The sequence below is a fragment of the Kryptolebias marmoratus genome, unplaced genomic scaffold (assembly GCF_001649575.2).
Source record: "Kryptolebias marmoratus isolate JLee-2015 unplaced genomic scaffold, ASM164957v2 Scaffold45, whole genome shotgun sequence".
Classification (NCBI taxonomy): Eukaryota; Metazoa; Chordata; class Actinopteri; order Cyprinodontiformes; family Rivulidae; genus Kryptolebias; species Kryptolebias marmoratus.
The window spans coordinates 3193-21915 of NW_023665779.1; the positions used below are offsets into that span (position 1 = coordinate 3193).

Below are 18723 nucleotides of genomic sequence, written 5' to 3' on the forward strand. Positions count from 1 at the left end.
AAGCAATCCAGCTTACATCACATCTCAGCTTTAAAAGCTCAACTCCACACTCTCTATTTCTGAATTGAGAAAGCTCCTCGGATGAGAAGCGAAACGTCTTCAACTACAGAATAGAAGTCCAGTTGTTTTTGTTTTTTAACCTTTTTTAAACTTATAAATATAAAGACTCTTGCAGGTCTATCTGTCTCAATAAGATTACCTGTCTAAATAAAAGTAAATATATAAATTTATTTACTTATATGTGCAATGGTTACCATTAAAGTTTGAGGTGTGAGGACACTTAGGTGTGTAGGTTGAGCTGAAGGCAGATATGCAGAGTCAGATGTTGGGTCTATATCCTGGTTTTCAGGAAGCATTGCCCCCCTAGCTCTATCCTCCAATAAGCAACTGTTAAGCTCTGCACCTTCATACCTGACAGCTGCTGATAGATCGACAAGCCTGCAGAGAGCCACCAATCAAAAGTTAATGAATTAGAAAGATAACACAAAGCCACTCTGTGTCAAAGACTGACTTACATTTTGTCCATCACCAGATGTTGGATGCAACCTGTAAATGACCTGCTTAGAGCACGCAATCTGGTAGGCAGATGGATCTTCTCCTCAGGTGGGACCCCACCAATGAACAAAGAGAATGGGGACAACTGAGAAAGTCCTCCTGACATTAGAGGGACAGACTTTAGGTGTTCCTCATCAACCTGTAAGGACAAAGATCTGAAAGACCGAAAGGTGAGATGGTGAATACTGGTGGAACAGGTGACAGCTGTCACGTTAAAGGTAACACTTACTTCCTGTTGATAGAAACAATGACGGAGTGTTTTCTTCCCTCACTGAAAGATCCTCCATCAGATTTCATCACTGTAACCATCCAAGTGGCTCCATCTACATCCCCAAACTCCACTTCTATAGCACCTGAGATCAGGTGAACTGACAGGAAGTACTGCACACACACAGAATTATGCAGGTAAGTCATTTGTAGCATCATGCAATGTCAGGGTGTGTTGTGTGATCTGTGAGAGTCTCACCTGTCTGTGTGCTTGGTTTTCACCAAAGACAGCCAGAAGGAGTCCTGATTGGTTGTTTGAGAAAAATGTAAGGAAAAGCTCCACCTCCTGACTGAATGATGGGGGAGTGATCTGAACAAAGCCTCCAGGCAACATGGAGACACTTCTCACCGCCTAATCAATCAGATCAGATCAGATTAGTATCTGAGGTGTAACATTCGGCTCGTTCAGCCGTGTACCATCAGTAAGGTTTCAGGGCTGTGAATGATGTTGATGCTCCGAGCCAACATGTTGGTGTAGATTCTGTTAACCAGAATATGGCATTCCTAAGGGTTTTTTAAGAAGCTAACTAAAAATCTTTGGTTGAAGATGTTCCTCTTCAAATTAAAATCTCATCTTATCTGAGAAACGTTATCAATTCAAACTGATGAACAACATCGATAGACAGAGGAAGTGATTCAAGTTTCAGCTTTCCAGAACTTACAATGCAGTTTTGAATCTAATCCCCAGTCAGCTTGGTTCTACTTCACACCTTCATGCATGTGACCACAGCATCTCTCATGTGAACCAGGCTAACAAAGACCCTCAGGAGGGAGAGTGATTTGCAAATGATGTAGTTTTGCATAAATAGATGACATCACTGCAGTTTAAAGTTTAAAACTCTTCACTTTTCAGTTTGAATTGTTGAAGTTCCTCAGATGAAAAGCAAAATGACTTTAAAAATAAGTCCAGTCACCTTCATTTAAATCAACTAAAATTATTATAGCCTAATTAATTGAGAATAAAACAGTTTCATTTCACCTGTGAATTAATTCACATATCAGTACACATAGAGATTCATCTATTGTTTGTATTAGTGCACACAGTACCATGAGAACGCAACCTTTTTGGACTCCGTATGCATCTCTCAGCAGGTCAAAGTTGGAACGGGCAATCTCTACGTCCTTTATACAGCCAACATAAAACCTGGACACCACCTGTTGACTATCAACCAGAAGGATAAACAGGTGATGGCAGGAGTGACACATCTGTCCTTAAATCATCTGCTGCTGATAATTTTACCTGATTGGTGTGGAAAAAGGAAGACCTCCAATGTAGATCGGGTCAAGATCAGAGCGATTAAGGGAAGAAGCTGTTCCTGGAGACTCTGCCTCCATCACCTCCTTATCTGATGATTGGTCTGCTGCCATGATAGACAGGTAGCCTGGGCTCAAAAAGTGGTACCATAGGTTAGCATTACCATTACTACTAAACACCACAATCAGAGTAGTCTCTGGAGTACTAAATATGGCAGTCTTGTACTAAATGCATTAGTTTTGCAGTAGTTGTAGTACCTTTTTGTTTGTTCCTCTGCAGTGTGATTTTGTACCAAACTCCTGTGTTATACTTCCTGTTTGAGGTCTGGATCAAAGCACCTGATCCCAGGTCAAAGTTCAGACGGACATGCCCTTCTACGAGCTCCAAAGACAGAAAGTCGCTCTGAAAGAGTGAAATAGTGAACTCATAAGTGTGTCTCCTTAACAAGTAAAAGTCTAAACTGTGTGTGTAGTTACCATGTTGTTGGAGGCCAGGTACAGCAGCAATCCACCTGGAGACAGAGTTTTAAACAGCAGCACAATGGAGGTGGATGTTGCTCTCAGAGATTTGTAGACCACAGAAAAACCAGAACCGTCAAAGTGGAAGGATGTCTCTTCTGCTTGGGGACTGAGAGACAAACAGGAGAGAAACATTACATACCTGAGCCGTTAAAAATGTAACTCTAAAGGTATGCCTGTATGTGTTCCACCTGCCTTGGTTTTATTGGATAATTGAATAATTACAAACAAAACTGAAATTACCTTACACTTGAATAATAATTATGTTATTGTCAGTTTCCCTGGAAAAAGTGTTTGTTAATAATGTTAGATAAAAGTAAAAGTCAATGTTATAGTGCCCCAATGTGGATTCAGATAGACCTCATCTAGACCCAGAGTATCTGTCAAAACTTGAAAACATGTTTTTATGTGGAGACAGTGTCTGTTCAACTGTGTGTGAAGAATTTTGTCAAATATCTGACAAAAACAGATATATGTCAGTATTAGTGGTTCTGTGCCCTGAGAGAAGATTTGGCTTGTGAGACTGTCTAACCATGTAAAATCCAAGGATTTACCATATCCTGGAATGAGTCTGAGGATTTGCTATGTGTTAGTTCTAAAGTTTTAACAATGAGTGCATTTATGTTGCTGTTTTTACTTTTGGTCACTAGATGGCCCTGCTGTGACACTGTAGGGTGGAAGAGACTGTTATAGTAGAGATGGAGAGAAGGATGTAACAGAGCGAATCAGTCCTGTAATGGCGTTTGGCGTGATAGCACGCATGGCCCTCTTCCTATGTCATTTACAAACACTGCAACACTGTGTCCTGGAATGAGTGAGGATTTGCCATATCCTGTATGAAAGAGATTCTACACACAGTATCTCAGTGTCCAATGTTCAATCTTCAAGTCCTTTGTTAAATTATCAAATTAAAATCTTTTCACAGTTTCTGTCTGGCACACTATTAATGCAGAAAGATTAGGGTATGAGATAAGGTTTTCAACAAGGTCTTCCTGGATCCACACTGGGACACTGAAATTTATGCTGGTGTGTCTAACATTATCAACAGAAACTCAACACTACCAGTCTGCTACACCTATGGGTTACCTGCTGAAGCAACCTCCACATTTCCCCTCCTGGCTGTTGTAGTTCCACAGTCCGATGTTTGTCTCGTCCAACACAGCTTCACCCAGGCAGCCCTGGAAGGTTGAGGACTGCAGCCCTGCAGGAATCTGCCATTACACAAACATAGACACATTATCTGTTGGTTCTCACACACAACTGTACACCTAACATACAGTGAATATAAAAAGTCTACACTCCCCTGTTAAAATGCCAGTTTTTGTGATGAGAAAATGAAACCATAATAAATCAACTTAAAATTTTGTCAACCTTTAAGGTGACCTATATCTTGTGTAACTCAACTGAAAAAACCCCAACAACTTTAGTTTGCTTCTGGTGGAGCCATTCCATCCATCCACCTTGACTGTAACCCCAGTTCTAGCTGAAGAAAAGCAACCCCACATTATTATGGCGCGACCACCATGTTTCACTGTGGGGATGGGGACTTTTGGTGATCCACAGTCTGGTTCCAGCATCAAACAGACCTTTTGGATTTGTGGACTAAAACTTATTCTTCAGGTTCATCAGACCAGGACACATTTCCTATCGGGCATTTAGAGACTTTATTTATTTATTTTATTTCAGTATTTTCTGGTTTCAGTTTCAAATTTCAAATGTTTTTTTCTTTGTAGGAAAAGGCTTTCCTACCCCAGAGTCCAGATACAAAGAGAACAAAGCAGATTGTTGTCACGTGTAGAACCCCTGCAGCTTCTTTAGTGTTGCTGTAGGTCTCTTGGAAGCCTCCTTGACCAGTTTCTGTCCTTTCATCAGTCTTGGAGGGACATTGAATCCTCACTAAAATCTCTAACGTTCCATACTTTTTGCTCTTCGTGATGACTATCTTCACGGTGTTCCAGTAAATATTTAAGATGAAGAAAATGTTCTGTAACATTCTCCTAATTGATTCTTTAGATTCTTTTGTGAAACTTGTACTTTATTGTAGAATGGAACTGAGGAAAATCCTGTCTGGAAACTTCAGCTGGGACAGCTGGAGTTTATTTCAGGTTGATCAGATTCACTTTAATTGATGACAGGTGTGTAAACAAGAAGAACAAAGGCTGGAAATCATAAAGTGCTTCAACAAATTATTAGTTTAAAGGGTGTGCACACTTATGCAACCAGCTTATTGCAATCGTTTCTTTTTTTTATTTACATTTTTTTCCCCGCAACAGATTTCTTTTTGTTGAGTTGTAAATGATATCACATTAAAGTTTCACACATTTTTAAAATTATTTTAACATCACAAAAAATAGCGTTTTAACTGAGGGGAAGGAAGATCAACTGTAGGTCTTAAATGCTACCTGAGTGTGAGCTCCCAATCCACCAACGTAGATCACAGTATTTCTGTTGATATCTAAAACTTTCGATGTTCCTGGTGATGTCTTTGTTACTGCCGGTCTTGGAGCCAATTCAGAGTCCAGCTGATGGACGGACAGAGCACCATGGGCTCCAATCCTGATGACATCACCAATGTCATCATCACTTTGAAATTATTCCAGTTGAATGAAAATTTGGCTATTTAAAGTATATTTACCGTGTGGCGTTGATTCTGGTCCATCTGTTGTTGGAGATATGTGTTCCAGGAAACTCCAGTCGTGTGGTGCCAGAACCCACATTCCACAGCAGGAAAGCCTTCCCATCATGCATCTCTACAGCCAGGAAGTCCACCTAGTATAAAGTCTCCATTACGTATGTAGGCAAAATAGACTGTACCCTTTCGTTAAGAAATAGAAAAACCCACAAAGGTCACTGAAATAACTTAAAACTAATAAAAGTAATAAAAAGAAAAAAATCAACTAATGAAAATCATCTGTTGCTTTTGAAGTTTGGTTCCACAGAATTATTTTTAAAAACAAACCATCAAAACTGTCCCTGACAAAAACCAATGGTACCCTTAATTTAATAATTTGTTTTAAAAACCTTTTGAGGCAATCACTACAATCAAGTGATTTTTCAAACTCAGAGACTTCTGCACCAGACTTCGCCTACAGAGCTAACAGGTCTGTAAACGATGGATGCTATTAACCTGGCCCACCATTTCATCCTGCAACATCTGGACACCACAAAAGCCTACGCCAGGATCCTGTTTGTGGACTTCAACTCTGCATTTAACACAATCTTGCCACACCTGCTCCAAGTTAAGCTCTCTCAGCTCAGCGTACCTGACTCCATCTGCAGGTGGATCACCAACTTCCTAACTGATAGGAGGCAGTACGTGCGGCTGGGGATGACCATCTCAGAGACTCGGATTTTAGGAAAGTCATAGACCCACCACGCCCTCTCGTTGTCAAGGACCTCACCATCGCCATCACCATCGTTGTGCGCTCCGCCGAGAGGGTGATCTGCTGCAACTCCGGCCCGTACAGGACCTGTACTCCTCCAGGACTTTAGGACGAGCAGGTCGAATTCCAGCTGACCCCTCCCACCCTGGACACAGCCTGTTTTATCTTCTGTTTATTCTTTTGTAATTGTTTTATCTACACCAGAATGATTTCCTAGCCTGTAACTTGTTTACTGGCAATGGCAATAAAGTGATTCTGATTCTGAACTGTTCACAGGTATTTTGGCCCACTCTTAAAAAACTGCTCCAGCTGTCTCAAGTGTGAAGGGTTCCTTCTCCAGATGTTTCAGCTCCTTCCTCAAAAGTTTAACATTTAGATCAGAGCTCAAAAAGCCACTTCAGAATAGTCTGTTTTGTTCTGAGCTGTTCTTGGTGTTTTCAGCTGTAAGTTTTGGGTCATTATCCTGATGAATAATGCTCCAGTTTTGTCACATCTATCAAAGGACATTCTCCCAGAAGCTTTTTGGCTTGTCAATATGCATTTTGGCAAATTCCAGTCTACCTTTTTTATGTTTTGGTGTCTTTCTCGGTCATCTTCAATTAAGTCCACACAAACAGTGACTAATGGTGTAATCTCACACTGATGACCCTTGACTTTGGAGTTCATCTCTATTCTCTTTAGGAGTTGTTCTGGCTACCATTCCGTATTATCCATCTCTTTAGTTTTTTCAGTTTTTGTCCAGGGAGTTTGTCTCCAGTCCTTTGGACATTAACCTTCGGAATAATCTGAGCAGCTGTAGTCACAGGAACAGCCAGCTGCTTGGAAATGGTTTTATAGCCTTTACCTGAAACATGCTGTTCAATCATTTTCTTTTGAAGCTCCTGAGAACGCTCTCCTTAGCTTTCTGTGGTCTGTGTTCACCTTGAACCCTGTGTTTAGCTCTTCTTTTTGAACACAGGAAGAAGTTCTGAATCCTGTGTTTAGGTCACAAGACAGGGTTCTAAAAGTCTGATGGTGTTGGATGGTTTGAAGTTCGTATTTCAGGTCTTTGGAAGCAGACCAAGACCCCCTTGTTCAGGTATTATAAATTGAACTGATCCTGTTTCTGCACATGTTCATTTCACAGGAGTGTCTGTGTCTGTGTTTGTGTGTTTTTGTGTTCATACCGTGGTGTTGCTGCCCAGGTAGAAGAGCAAGTTATCTGGACTGGAGGTCTTTAGGATCAAACTCAGAGTGTTGAAGTTTCTGGACTGAATCTGAGGTCTGTATGATCGAATGCAGTCTCTGTCTGCCTGGACCGCCACCTTTATCTGATGACATCACAACATCATAATCATCATCTGGGAGTAGTGATATCTATTAGTGAAGTTATAGAAAAACACTGCTCTACTTTTCCTTTATGGATAAGAGGTCAAGGGTCAGAGTTACCAATGCTGCCTGTTTTCGGGCCTGATCAATCAGTTCTCTGATGTTTGACAGGTTTTTCTTCAGCGTATCTTCCAGCATGTTCAGCGGCTTTATTTTCTCCATCATACTCTGAGTACGATGCTCAGCATCTTCCAGTTTTTGCTGCGCCTCATTGACTGAGCAAATCAGAAACAGGAAATGTTATTCTTCTGTTTGAAGTTTAAAAAATTGTTGTTTATAGGTGTTGCTGGCAGACCTGCAATTTGTGTGTGAGCCATTAGGCGATTTGTCTCCCTCACTGTGTTATTGGTGTTTTCCACAACAAAAGAAGAAACCTGCAGCTGCTCTTTCAGTCTCTGTAGCGGAAGCAACAACACCTTTATTCTGGAGCGAGCTGTTGCAGTCTGATCCAGAGCCTGTTGAAGTGATGTGAAGGAACCTGAGGAACATAGTCTGTGTAAATATATCACCTTATTAATATTTAAGAGATCATTACAAGAGTGCATTCATACATCAGCAGTCTCACCATTAGGAAGGGTTTGCAGCTCTTTGGTTGGTTGATTGAGGAGGAGGCTGAAGTTAAATACGCAATCTCTGACCAGCTGTAGTCTGGTGGTTACTATGGTAACATTCAGCTGCAAGTCTAAAGAAAGGAAAAAACATGAAGCAGCATGTGTAGCTGGAGCTCGTGTGGGTTCATTAAACTTGACGAAGAAGAAAATACTATTTCAAACAAACAAGATTATTTGAGGGTTTCTGGGTGTTTTCTAGCTAGTCTTCATGTGTTTTGATGACTTGGACAAGGTTTATTTCGCTTGTGGTGTCCTATGGGGGGTACTTCAAGAGGGTTTTTGGGACCCTCAAATGCACTAGTCCATGTAGAACTATCAAGTCAAAGTTTATTTATAAAATAACTTTCAACAACCTTCAATGAGATTGACAGACTGACTGGTACAGGTTCCACAGTATTGGATGCTCTGTACTGGTTTGTTGTGGTAAAGAGGGAGCTGAGCTGCAAGGCAAAACACTGTTTACCAATCAGTCTACACTCCTGGCCTAACCTACAATCACGAACTCTGGGTAATGACCTAAAAACGAGATGTCAGATACAGGTGGTTGCAATGAGTTTTCTCTGCAGGGTAGCTGGGCTCTCCTTTAGAAATAGGGTGAGAAGTTCAGTTATCCAGGAGGGACTCTGAGTAGAGCCGCTGCTCCTCCACATTGAGAGGAGCCAGTTGAGGCAGGTTGTTCCAGGCATGTCAAACTGGGGGGAAACCCTGGGGAAGACGCAAGACATGCTGGAGAGACTATGTCTTGTTGGCTGACCTGAAATCCTCTTGGAAGAGGTGGCTGTGGCAAGAGACATCTAAGCCTAGCTGCTCAAGCTGCTGCCCCCGCAACCCAGCTCCGGAACAAGCAGCAGATTATGGATGGTTAGATGGAAAAACATTACCACATAAAATAATTTCAAAATTAACAACCTTGTACAATAAAAGCCAAGATGTCCTGTTCAAATGGAACTAAAAGGCAGGGTAACAGGTGAGTTTTCAGCGGAGATTTAAACAAAATAATGGTCTGAGCAGCTCTAGTTTGTATAAAACAGTTACAATAAATTAGACCAGCAGATTTAAACATCTTTAATCCTAAATGTTTATTGATTTATTTTTATTTCTGGGATTTGCCACGTCTTGGTTGACTGAAAATCTATACCAACAAAACATCGCTTTGGAGGAATAAAGGCAACAAGCCTTGTAATCTGTAGTGAAAGTGTCTCCCTGAACTGAGATCCTCAACAGAAACTAAGGATTCAGCAAAGAGAAAATGTATTTAATTCATGTAATACATTTATTCATTTATAAAGGGACAGCATACATCAATCAACATTAAAACAAGTATATATAAATTTATCAAGCAATTATTGGAACATTTAGGGTTACATAATAACGTAGCTCTGAATTGGTTGTTTGGTTGTGGAAAAACTGGTTATTTTTTTCAATTTTTATTATTAGAACCAGCTGCCCTGTTCACACCAGTCCTAGCACTAGAACCCGTTTGGTGTAAACAAACAAACAAACAAACAAAAACTAACATCATTGTTTCAAACAAAACAAGTAAACACACCTTCAGCCATATAGTTGATCTTCTGACTTTCGTCTAAAACAGCAGAGGAGATGTTCATCTTGGCCCTGCTCTCCTCTGAAAGTACCTGTTTTGACTGGCCAGTCTGAAACACACAAACACACATGTGCGCACACACACACACACACACACACACATACGTTAAATGTGTATTTAAATGGAAGAATGCCTGAGCAACAGGTGAGGTTTAAGTACCATGTTGACAGCGAGGGAGGCAGACGTGAGGGCCACCAAGGTCACCTTATGGGCGGAGTTAACGTGTTCTGTGATGTCATCATCAAGCTGAGCCAATTGGCTGGTGTTGTGGGACATGTTACACACCACCATCATGTAGCTAAACAAGAAAAGAGTTTTTATTTCAAAAAACAAACCACTAAAACAGAAGAACCCTGCACAGTCTATGCTAGCATGATGAGAATTTGTGCCATGATCCTAAGAAGTGTTATGTGTAGCAATGTGGACGTTCTTTAATACTCCCTGAATGGCAGCAGACCATAAATATCAGATTAAAAAACCTAAACTCACCTTTGGAGTCAAATGTTTTGTCATTCTTAGTATAACAGAACCCAGCTCTTTATGGAATGTAGAATTACATTTAATCTATGAGTATTTTGCCATATTAGCTCAGAAATAATTCTCTTTTTTTCACAAACACACACACATATATATATATATATATATATGTACACATATATACAGGTAAAGTAAGGCTCTTTTAAGCACTTATGGACTGATAACAGCATACAGCAACACAAGATCTTGACTATGTGTGAATTCCAACAGTGTAAGTAAACAGTGCAGAACGACGCATGTAACACTTAACAAGATGGCTGCCAAAAGTCCTGCCTACCACAGTCAGTGCCTGTTCCAGTGTTTGTTTATTTCAGTCGGACAAACACCAAACACATACTTTCACACACTGATTACCTGTGCAGGGAGTGGGCGTCGCGTTGAAGTTCCTGGGTGTGATTTTCTGCACGATAAACATTTTTCAGAGCATCTGTCATTATCAACCCAACAACTAGAGCATCCACGTGCCTCCTGAGTAAAAGAGGCCACTGGTCCAGCTGGGATGCTAGCAGCTCCACCTGGTCAGGTGAAGGTTCCACATCAGTCATCAAGACTGGTACTAATTACATGAATCAAACAAACTATCAGCTGAATTTGTCTTACTGTGCTGCTGTTGGTAAACTCTTCTGTCAGACTCATGGTGTCCTCCAGAAGCAGCTGACTGTCCACCATTAGTTCATCCATGGACAAAAATTCCAAACTGAGGTTCTGATGAAAAGACTGATGCATAGACAGAAAACCCAGCAGAATTCTTTACAACTAGCAGGTAAGTCACAGTTTTATTATGCCATTATAAACATAACTTTCTTTGGTCCCCTCCCCAACCTGACCAATGATAACATGGTTGCCCGCATGTTGTCGTTCAACCACTGGCTGTCCAGGTCGTGTCCTGAGAACAATGTGGGCTACAAAGATAATCGGGGTGCACTTTGCAAAAAACCTGGACTGATGCAGAAAGATGGCATCAATCCCACTTTGGGTGGAGCTGCTCTACTCTCTAGGAATTTTAATGATTTTATTAGTCATCCATATTATTGACAACTCAGGGTCCAGACTGCAACTCTGCTTCCAGGGTCCAGCCCAGGAAGCAGAGTTGCAGTCGTCCACCCCTCTCTGCTGCTTCTCCTCTGTTACCCAACCAAATCATTCAACTATTGTCAGCTCAACCACAGCCCAAATTAAATAAACCAAAAATCATCTCTAGAAAAATAAATCATAAAAAATCTCATAAAACCTGGTTCCAGGAGGAGCATTGTATCAATGAGTCTATTTACCATTGTCTTGTCTAGGGTTGTTTTCACTTGTCGACAGATGTGTGTGTGTGCGTGCGTGTGTGTTAAGTCAAGCTTAGAAGTGAGGGGGTAGGAACCATCCTGTGATAACCTGATGACACAGGGACGAGAAACATGGTGCACAACCACAATTACCACAATACTGTGAAGGGTTAGACATGACCAGACATGGAACAATCTGTGCAGAACTGACATTTACAAACACTAGAGAGTCAACCGGTAAGGAAACAAACTTTTAAAACAATAATGTTCTGGACTCTTTTGCTTCTGAGATGGCGTTACAGTTAAAGTAGTCACAGTGTTAATTTCTCAGAAGGGTGGGGCCCAAACATTTCTGGTCTGTGACTTTTGCCATGGATTGATTGGTTTGCAACAGTTGTTTAGAGTTTGTTTCATTTTACCAAATGTTTACTGTTAACTGTCTTAAGATTTATGGGCTTGTTGAAGATATAATGTGTAACATTTGGTTATTGTGTCTTTATGGCATTTTGAGATAATGAGAGTATTTTCTTGCTATTAAATTTTATAAAGTTCTGTGGATAAAGTGCTTGGTACATTTTGAAGATAGCCATAGGCTGGTTGTAAGTTTTATACTGTTGATGAAAATTTATTTATTCAAGCTAATAGTCTTCTAGTTTCACACTAACTTATTTACAAAACAAATATACACAATTGCAAATCTGATTTTTGTTTTGTATTATTTGTTAGAGGTTTTTCACCTGAAAAAATGACCTGAAAATAAAGGAAGAAATTAAGAAAGAGAATTGTTTGGTCATTGAGTGGAATCCAGTAAAGACTGTGTGGATGTCTATCCCTGTCAAGTAGGGAAGCACAGGATATGACTTCACAGTGTGTGTGTGTGTGTATTCATCTGCCTACAGGTGTGTTTTCACCTGATATTGGTGCAGCTGAGTCTCTACAACATCCAGCAGGTGATCCATTTCTGTGTTTAGTTGTGCAGCTTTACGTAGCTCAATAGCTGCATGTTGCAAAGTTGTCGTGGTAACATTGAGGGAGGTGATGAGGAAGCAGAGCCTGTTCTCATTCTCACTGTGTCTAGACGGTATATCCCCCTGTAGTGTATCTATGAGAGACTCTGAAAAACTGCAGACAGACAAACAAAGTTTAAAGGACATTATTAAAATCACCAACCATCAAAATCTTTAATGAAGAGATTTCTTAAGGAGCCCCAAACTGTATTTCTAGAAATCAGGTTCCAGAGAATAAATATTTTTAAATACCACCTTTGTGTTTTCATGTGGACAGTCTAAACACAACCTTTTGAAAACTATAATGTCCTAGACCGAACACTAATCTAATCTATGACGCCAAGCTTGACAGACATAACAATAATGACAGATTACATGCTAGCATCTCTGTTGGAGATGCCAGTTACTCAAGTATACAGTAAAACATTTGTGTCCTGTATTACTTCAATGAAAAGATTGTTTCCTCATATGTTCTAATATTAGGAAAAGCTTCCTCTCCAGTCATCTTTGCTGGATCAAATGCCTGAAATTGTCCATTCTGTCTGCATATTTGGACTGACACGACTCCTATTTAACCCTTACTGTCCTGCACTTTTGTGGTCTCGTAGTTTAATGTAACACAAAATGGATGTTCTACTTTGTTGTCAGTCCAGAAAAAGAAATATTTGTATATATACACAGTCTATGGTTCCAACCCAACATGTAAGCTTTATATGTCTGTTCCACATCTTGTTTCCTCATTTTGGTGTATTTTTGTGGTATGTTACAGCACCACAAGCAAGCCTAATGTATTTACTACAGCATTTTGGGCTGTCTTCTGTGTCTCCATGTGGATGAAACTGTTTCTAGAAATAGTGTCATGTTTACAAAGATATTTTTAGAAACAAAAAAACATTGTTTTATAAAAAAAGTTCCCTTGTGAACAATGCCTGAAAGAAGGGCTGATGGACTGAATCTTGGAGAGATTTTCTCAAAAACAAGTAGCAATAATTTCATTGGGACCTCAAAAAACTGATTCTGTTTAGGCAAATACCAGCTGCTATGAACAGAACTGTAAAAAAACAAAAAAACCTTTTCTAAATGGCTTAATAAAACACACCCCAGCTCCTGATTGGCTGCTGACTTGGCAGCTGTCAGGTTTACACTTCTGATGGTTTGCAGCATGGACTCCAACTCCTCCAACAGATGCATTTGATTGGCTGACGTTAACTTCTCCTGAGTGGTCCGATTCACAAGTCTTGCCACTTTCTGCAGCTCTAAACCAATGACATGTTTAAAGATTTATACATCTTTATAGAGTTGTTTTAAAAAATAGTCTTAATGATGTCACTGTGATGTCAGCTATGAGATCATTAAAGTCCTAATGTTTTTTTTTTACCCTGAATACTATCTTGAAGACTGCTAATGTTCTCAAGCAGCAGTGCACCATGGGACAAGCTGTTGTTAGTAGAGATGTCAAGTTCCACCAGGTTCTCAGATTGACGTCCGACCTGAGCAATCAGAACAGACTAGATGAAAATTTTGAGTCCACTTTTTTACCTCTATATTGTTTAAGTAATGTTTTAATGCTGTTTACTGATCAGCCAGAACATAATGACCACCTATCTAATTTTGAGTAGATCCATCTTTTTAACCAAACAGCTCTAACTCATCAGGATGACCAAGAATGGTGTCTTAGTGTCTTTGACAGAACCTTGGTATGTGTTTGGCCCAGTTTTCAGTGAAACTAGGACAATTCTGTTGCACTTTGGCCATTTGTTTCCACAAGTTTTTGAACCGAGGTCTCAGAGTGAAACATTTAGGATACTCCCTGTTGGATTTCAAAGAAAGCCGCTAAGTGTGAAATCACGTGCGCACCACAGATGGCTGCAGCATGAGTAGGTTAAATAACATTAACAAATGTGGATAACAGATGGCAGTTTGTGCTAATCACCCTTTTCAATGTGTAACATCAACCCAAGTTCACTGCGGGTTCAAATAAAGATTTGTATATTCACCATTTTGGATGTAATTACTTATGTGCTGGAGAGACTGGTGTCTGTGCACATGCGTGTGTCACTGCCAGCTAGTGGCCTGGCATGCAAACTACAGCAGATTCAACAGGTACAGCATTACCGTCTAAACATGTAACTTTTCCCTATAAACTTTGGAAAATCTCTAACATTTCCAGGAGATTGGTCATGTGTAAATGTAGCCTAATTCTGAGCTCTCGGGTGCTAATGAATTGACAGATCCTTTTCTGTGAACTGTGGGGAACTCTGATAGTTTGGATGTTTTCCATATAGTATGGATGTTTAGCATATAGTTTTCCATATGTAGTGGAGTCTCCCAACAGTTTGGGATGAGGGAAGTTCATTAACCCTTTACAAAAGGAATGGGGGCAAGGTGCTGTGGGAAAGTGATGATGTGTGGGGGTTTGTGAAACTATTGGGATGAGAGGTTAGTGTTATCATTTACATGAATGTCAAGGATACAGGCTTCCTAGTAAAATGATGAGAAGCAGTTTTACTCATGTTGTGGCTGATCAGTATATGTACAGATAAACATTATCAAACCATTTTTTCTTATACATGAGTAAATAAAGATAAAAAACAGAAAATAGTTTTGTCAGGTGTTTACCTGATGCAGCAGACTGCCGAGGTCAGAAGTTACATGATTTAAGTCATCATCCACTCGAGACAAATGTGATGTTAAAGATCTGTTCAGATAAATCTCAGCCTGGACACACAGCAGGAAACATTACAGAAAAAAAAAACCTTTTAAACTATTGTAAGATTAAATCAATGAGTTTCCTGATAGAAATAAAAAATTCTGTAGAAATTTGAAGGGTGCCAATGCAGCTGGTGCCCAAAATTCCAACATAATTTATGAACTGTGGAAGTGTAGAGAGAGCCAAAATGAAAATAAATTTTAAATGCCAATGGCTCATTATGGTCACCACGGTAACTGCACACCTGTGTCTGTCACTCCTTTACTGCCAGGTTAATGACAGGCAGATGCTCAGTCACTACGTGAAAATTATAAGTCAAATCTTAAAAGTTCCTAAACAATGAACAGCAGACGGCTCTGTTCATCACTGTTTCTACAGTGTTTTATGTAGAAGACTTGACATGTTAAAAAGAGCCTTCACTTCCAGTTTTGAAGTAAATTAGTGTAACCGAAGTCTGTGGAAGCCTGGGTGTGCATTCTACGCATCTGCGAATATTAGAGAGAAAACATTAAGTATTGTAGTAGTGAGAGACACACTAGGTGGGAAAAAAGACAAAAATGGCTAAGTTGTGATGTACTGACAACTGTGTGTAAGAGTTTTTGTGCAAAATATTTTAATATTTTAGACAATTTAGAAGTCAGTGTGTAACATCAATAACTGTCAACTGCGAACTTAAAAATTTGTCTAAATTATAAAACTGATACAGAATAAAAAAAAAAAATCAGTTCCAGTTCAGTCATATAAAGCCCATCTTTCTATTACCCCCTTGAACTTAGAATATTGTTTTTACTGTAGATTATGCATAAGTTACAAAGCTCCAAAGAGGGCTGGGTTTTCTCACTTTTTGATAAAATACCATTAATGTTAACTTTTTTCTTTTTTTTGTTTGTAGATTTTGTCTATGTTGTGTGATGTACCCCTACCAAAGGTCATAGAACACTGTTCCAGATCAAGCAATATTTTAAATGTATAATTTGCACGTATCATTTCAGAGTTGTAGAATTAAATACAGGACAAAACTTTAAAACAGAATAGCAATAATATAATAATAGTAAATAATAGTAATAAAACAGCTGCTGATAATTGATCATTTACCTCTAAGTTTCTGGTTTGGTTTTCCAGCAACACCAGCTGCCAATATGGTGCCATGATGAAGTTGCTCTTATTGACAGAGAAGTAGTTGTTCTGCAATTTGTCTAGGTCTTCCAGCAGAACGCCAGTGCAGCTGTCATTACACGCTGAAAGACAAACACATTGTCACCTCTCATAATATACAACACCGAACATGTGTGTTTTGTCTGTACTCACACACACACTCTCTCCACTGCAGGACATGGCGCTCATCACACCGGTCACATAATTGACCTCTGACTCCAGCCTTACACTCACAGTACCCTGTGAGTTCATCACATTTTGGATGGAGGGAGCCCCACCCACTGCAGCCACATTGCAAACACCCCCCGCCTGGAAACGAGGGGTTACCATAGTAACCAACGGCGCATCTGCCAGACAACAGACAGTGCAATGTCACATCAGGTACACTACTAAAGTCATGCAGTGTCTTCAGGTATGATCTCACCTCTCACAGTGTCTGCCTTCATATCCTGTCTGACAGGAAGTGCACCGGAAATCCCCCACAACTCCTTCTGTCGCACAGGTGGGACTGAAACTAAATACAAACTCAGGTAAACCCAGCGAACACTTCACCTACTTGTGAAAACCCAGAGACCTGAGGACTTCCGGGAAGGCAATGGAGAAGACAGACGCATAATTTTGCCGCTCCTCCAGACCCACAATAAATAGCCGACAAAGTAATGAAAAGTGATAAATGAGTGCTAAACTGAGAGGAAAGGGCTTAAGAGGACGGAGCTCTAGTCAGAATACAGAGAAGAAAGACATGAAAGTTGGTAGAAAAGACGACGTTACGGCATGCTCCAAGCAGCTAACGTTAGCTGAAGCTACGGAATTAAGCTAGCGGAATTAAGAAAACTGCGGCAGGAAAACACCGACTCATTCCGGGATCTGAAGAGCTCCCTACACCGGGTAGAATCATCCATGGAGGATTTGAAGAAACGAATGGAGGGGCTGGACAAAAGATTGACCGAAGCGGAGGACAGAGTAAGTGCAACGGAGGACAGAGGCATACGGCAAGAGAGAGCACTGGGATATTTGCTAGAAAGAGAAGCTGTCCTCACGGCTAAATGTGACGACATGGAAAATAGACTCCGTCGTAATAACATCAGGCTGTATGGCGTCCCAGAAGGAGCGGAAAAAGAAGATATGGCAAAGTTTATCACAGATTTTCTGAGTACTTCTCTAGAGTTTCAAGAAGAAGTTGTTATTAAACTAGAACGAGCACACAGAGCGTTAGGCCCGAAGCCTAAAGCCGCGGCGGCGCCTCCAAGATCCATAATAGCCCGGTTTCTGGATTTTAATGTGAAACAAAAAGTGCTTTTACAAGCTTGGAAGCAAAGAAACATAAAGTACCAAGAGCAGACAATTTATTTCGACCATGACTACTCACCTGACCTGCAGAAGAAAAGGAAAAAGGTTCGAGAGGTAATAAAAAAGCTAAAAGAAAAGAACATTAAAGCCCAATCGCCATACCCAGCTCAGCTGAAACTCTTCATGAACGGGGGCACAAGGCTTTTCCCCTCACTTTTAGCAGCGCAATCTACGCTGAAAGATCTCGGCATCGAAGCATCCCTGGAGGACAGAGAGATACTGGAAGAGGAGCTAACACGGGACGGATGGACAACCCAGGGAAATAAGAGGAAGAGCCAACAGCTGAACCCTGCTGAGATCAGAGCCATTATCCATGGTGACAACAGAGAGGACAGAGTCCTTGGTCGTGAGTAAAGTCGCCATGTCAAGTCTAGAACTGGACGGAAGGTAAGAAGAGGCTAAATCTGTGACAAAGAATATGGAAATCAATGGACAATGACAGTAGAATAAAAGAAAAATAAGACTAGACACGTAAAGGAGTATCATTTATCATAGAATATTGACTTAAATGTATAGATTCAGGCTATATCATAAATATTGTAAAATAAGTAACAAAATAGTGGGGACGGGAAAAAGAGGAAAATTGAATGAAGAAAACTTTACAACCATGGCGGTGGGAGGACACTTCGGGGACATCCTGGAGGACCATGGCCCAGGCACTTTGTGCACAACACCCAGAGAGCCTTGTCTCTCTGCCCAAAGAAGATCGGGGGTGGGGACCCCCTGAGTTTGTTTGTACTGTTATGTTTATGTTTGTGTTCAGTTTATTTCAGGGGCAAACCACTGGGGTATTGGAAGTTCACAGTTGTTTTTCATGTTCAGGAAAACTTTTTTGTTTCTTCAATGCTTTATGTGTCTCGGCAAACAATATTTCCTATGTAGATATGACTGTTGACGTTACCCTGATCATAGTTATCAAGTACGGCTATGAGGGAGAAACAACTGTCATTTAAGTATGTTTATGGGAAAGGGAAGAAGGAGGGAGAAAAAAATCCAGGAGAAAAAAAAAGAAAAAAGAAAAAAGAGAAAAGGGAGAAAAAACAAAAAAGGAAGAAGGGAAAAGGGGAAAAAGAGAAGAGGAGGAGAGGGGAAAAGGGGAAGGAAGGAGGAGGGGAGGAAAAGGGAAAAGGAGG

General features: G+C 40.4%; 1 protein-coding gene across 1 annotated transcript in view; it reads right to left on the reverse strand.

Moving 5' to 3' along the window:
- Positions 1–18723, reverse strand: part of lama1 (laminin, alpha 1) — a gene marked incomplete at its 3' end in the record, with an annotated part of 54621 nt that overhangs the window by 2006 nt on the left and 33892 nt on the right. Inside the window, 26 exon segments of the mRNA XM_037974421.1 lie at positions 255–438; positions 516–710; positions 785–936; positions 1022–1174; positions 1870–1984; positions 2063–2204; positions 2335–2479; positions 2554–2704; positions 3682–3806; positions 4998–5151; positions 5231–5364; positions 7145–7288; positions 7407–7561; positions 7642–7824; positions 7912–8028; positions 9507–9609; positions 9720–9858; positions 10452–10612; positions 10698–10814; positions 12280–12490; positions 13475–13631; positions 13754–13865; positions 14995–15093; positions 16181–16323; positions 16394–16587; positions 16665–16754. Of these exon segments, the coding sequence (XP_037830349.1) occupies positions 255–438; positions 516–710; positions 785–936; positions 1022–1174; positions 1870–1984; positions 2063–2204; positions 2335–2479; positions 2554–2704; positions 3682–3806; positions 4998–5151; positions 5231–5364; positions 7145–7288; positions 7407–7561; positions 7642–7824; positions 7912–8028; positions 9507–9609; positions 9720–9858; positions 10452–10612; positions 10698–10814; positions 12280–12490; positions 13475–13631; positions 13754–13865; positions 14995–15093; positions 16181–16323; positions 16394–16587; positions 16665–16754 (3775 nt within the window).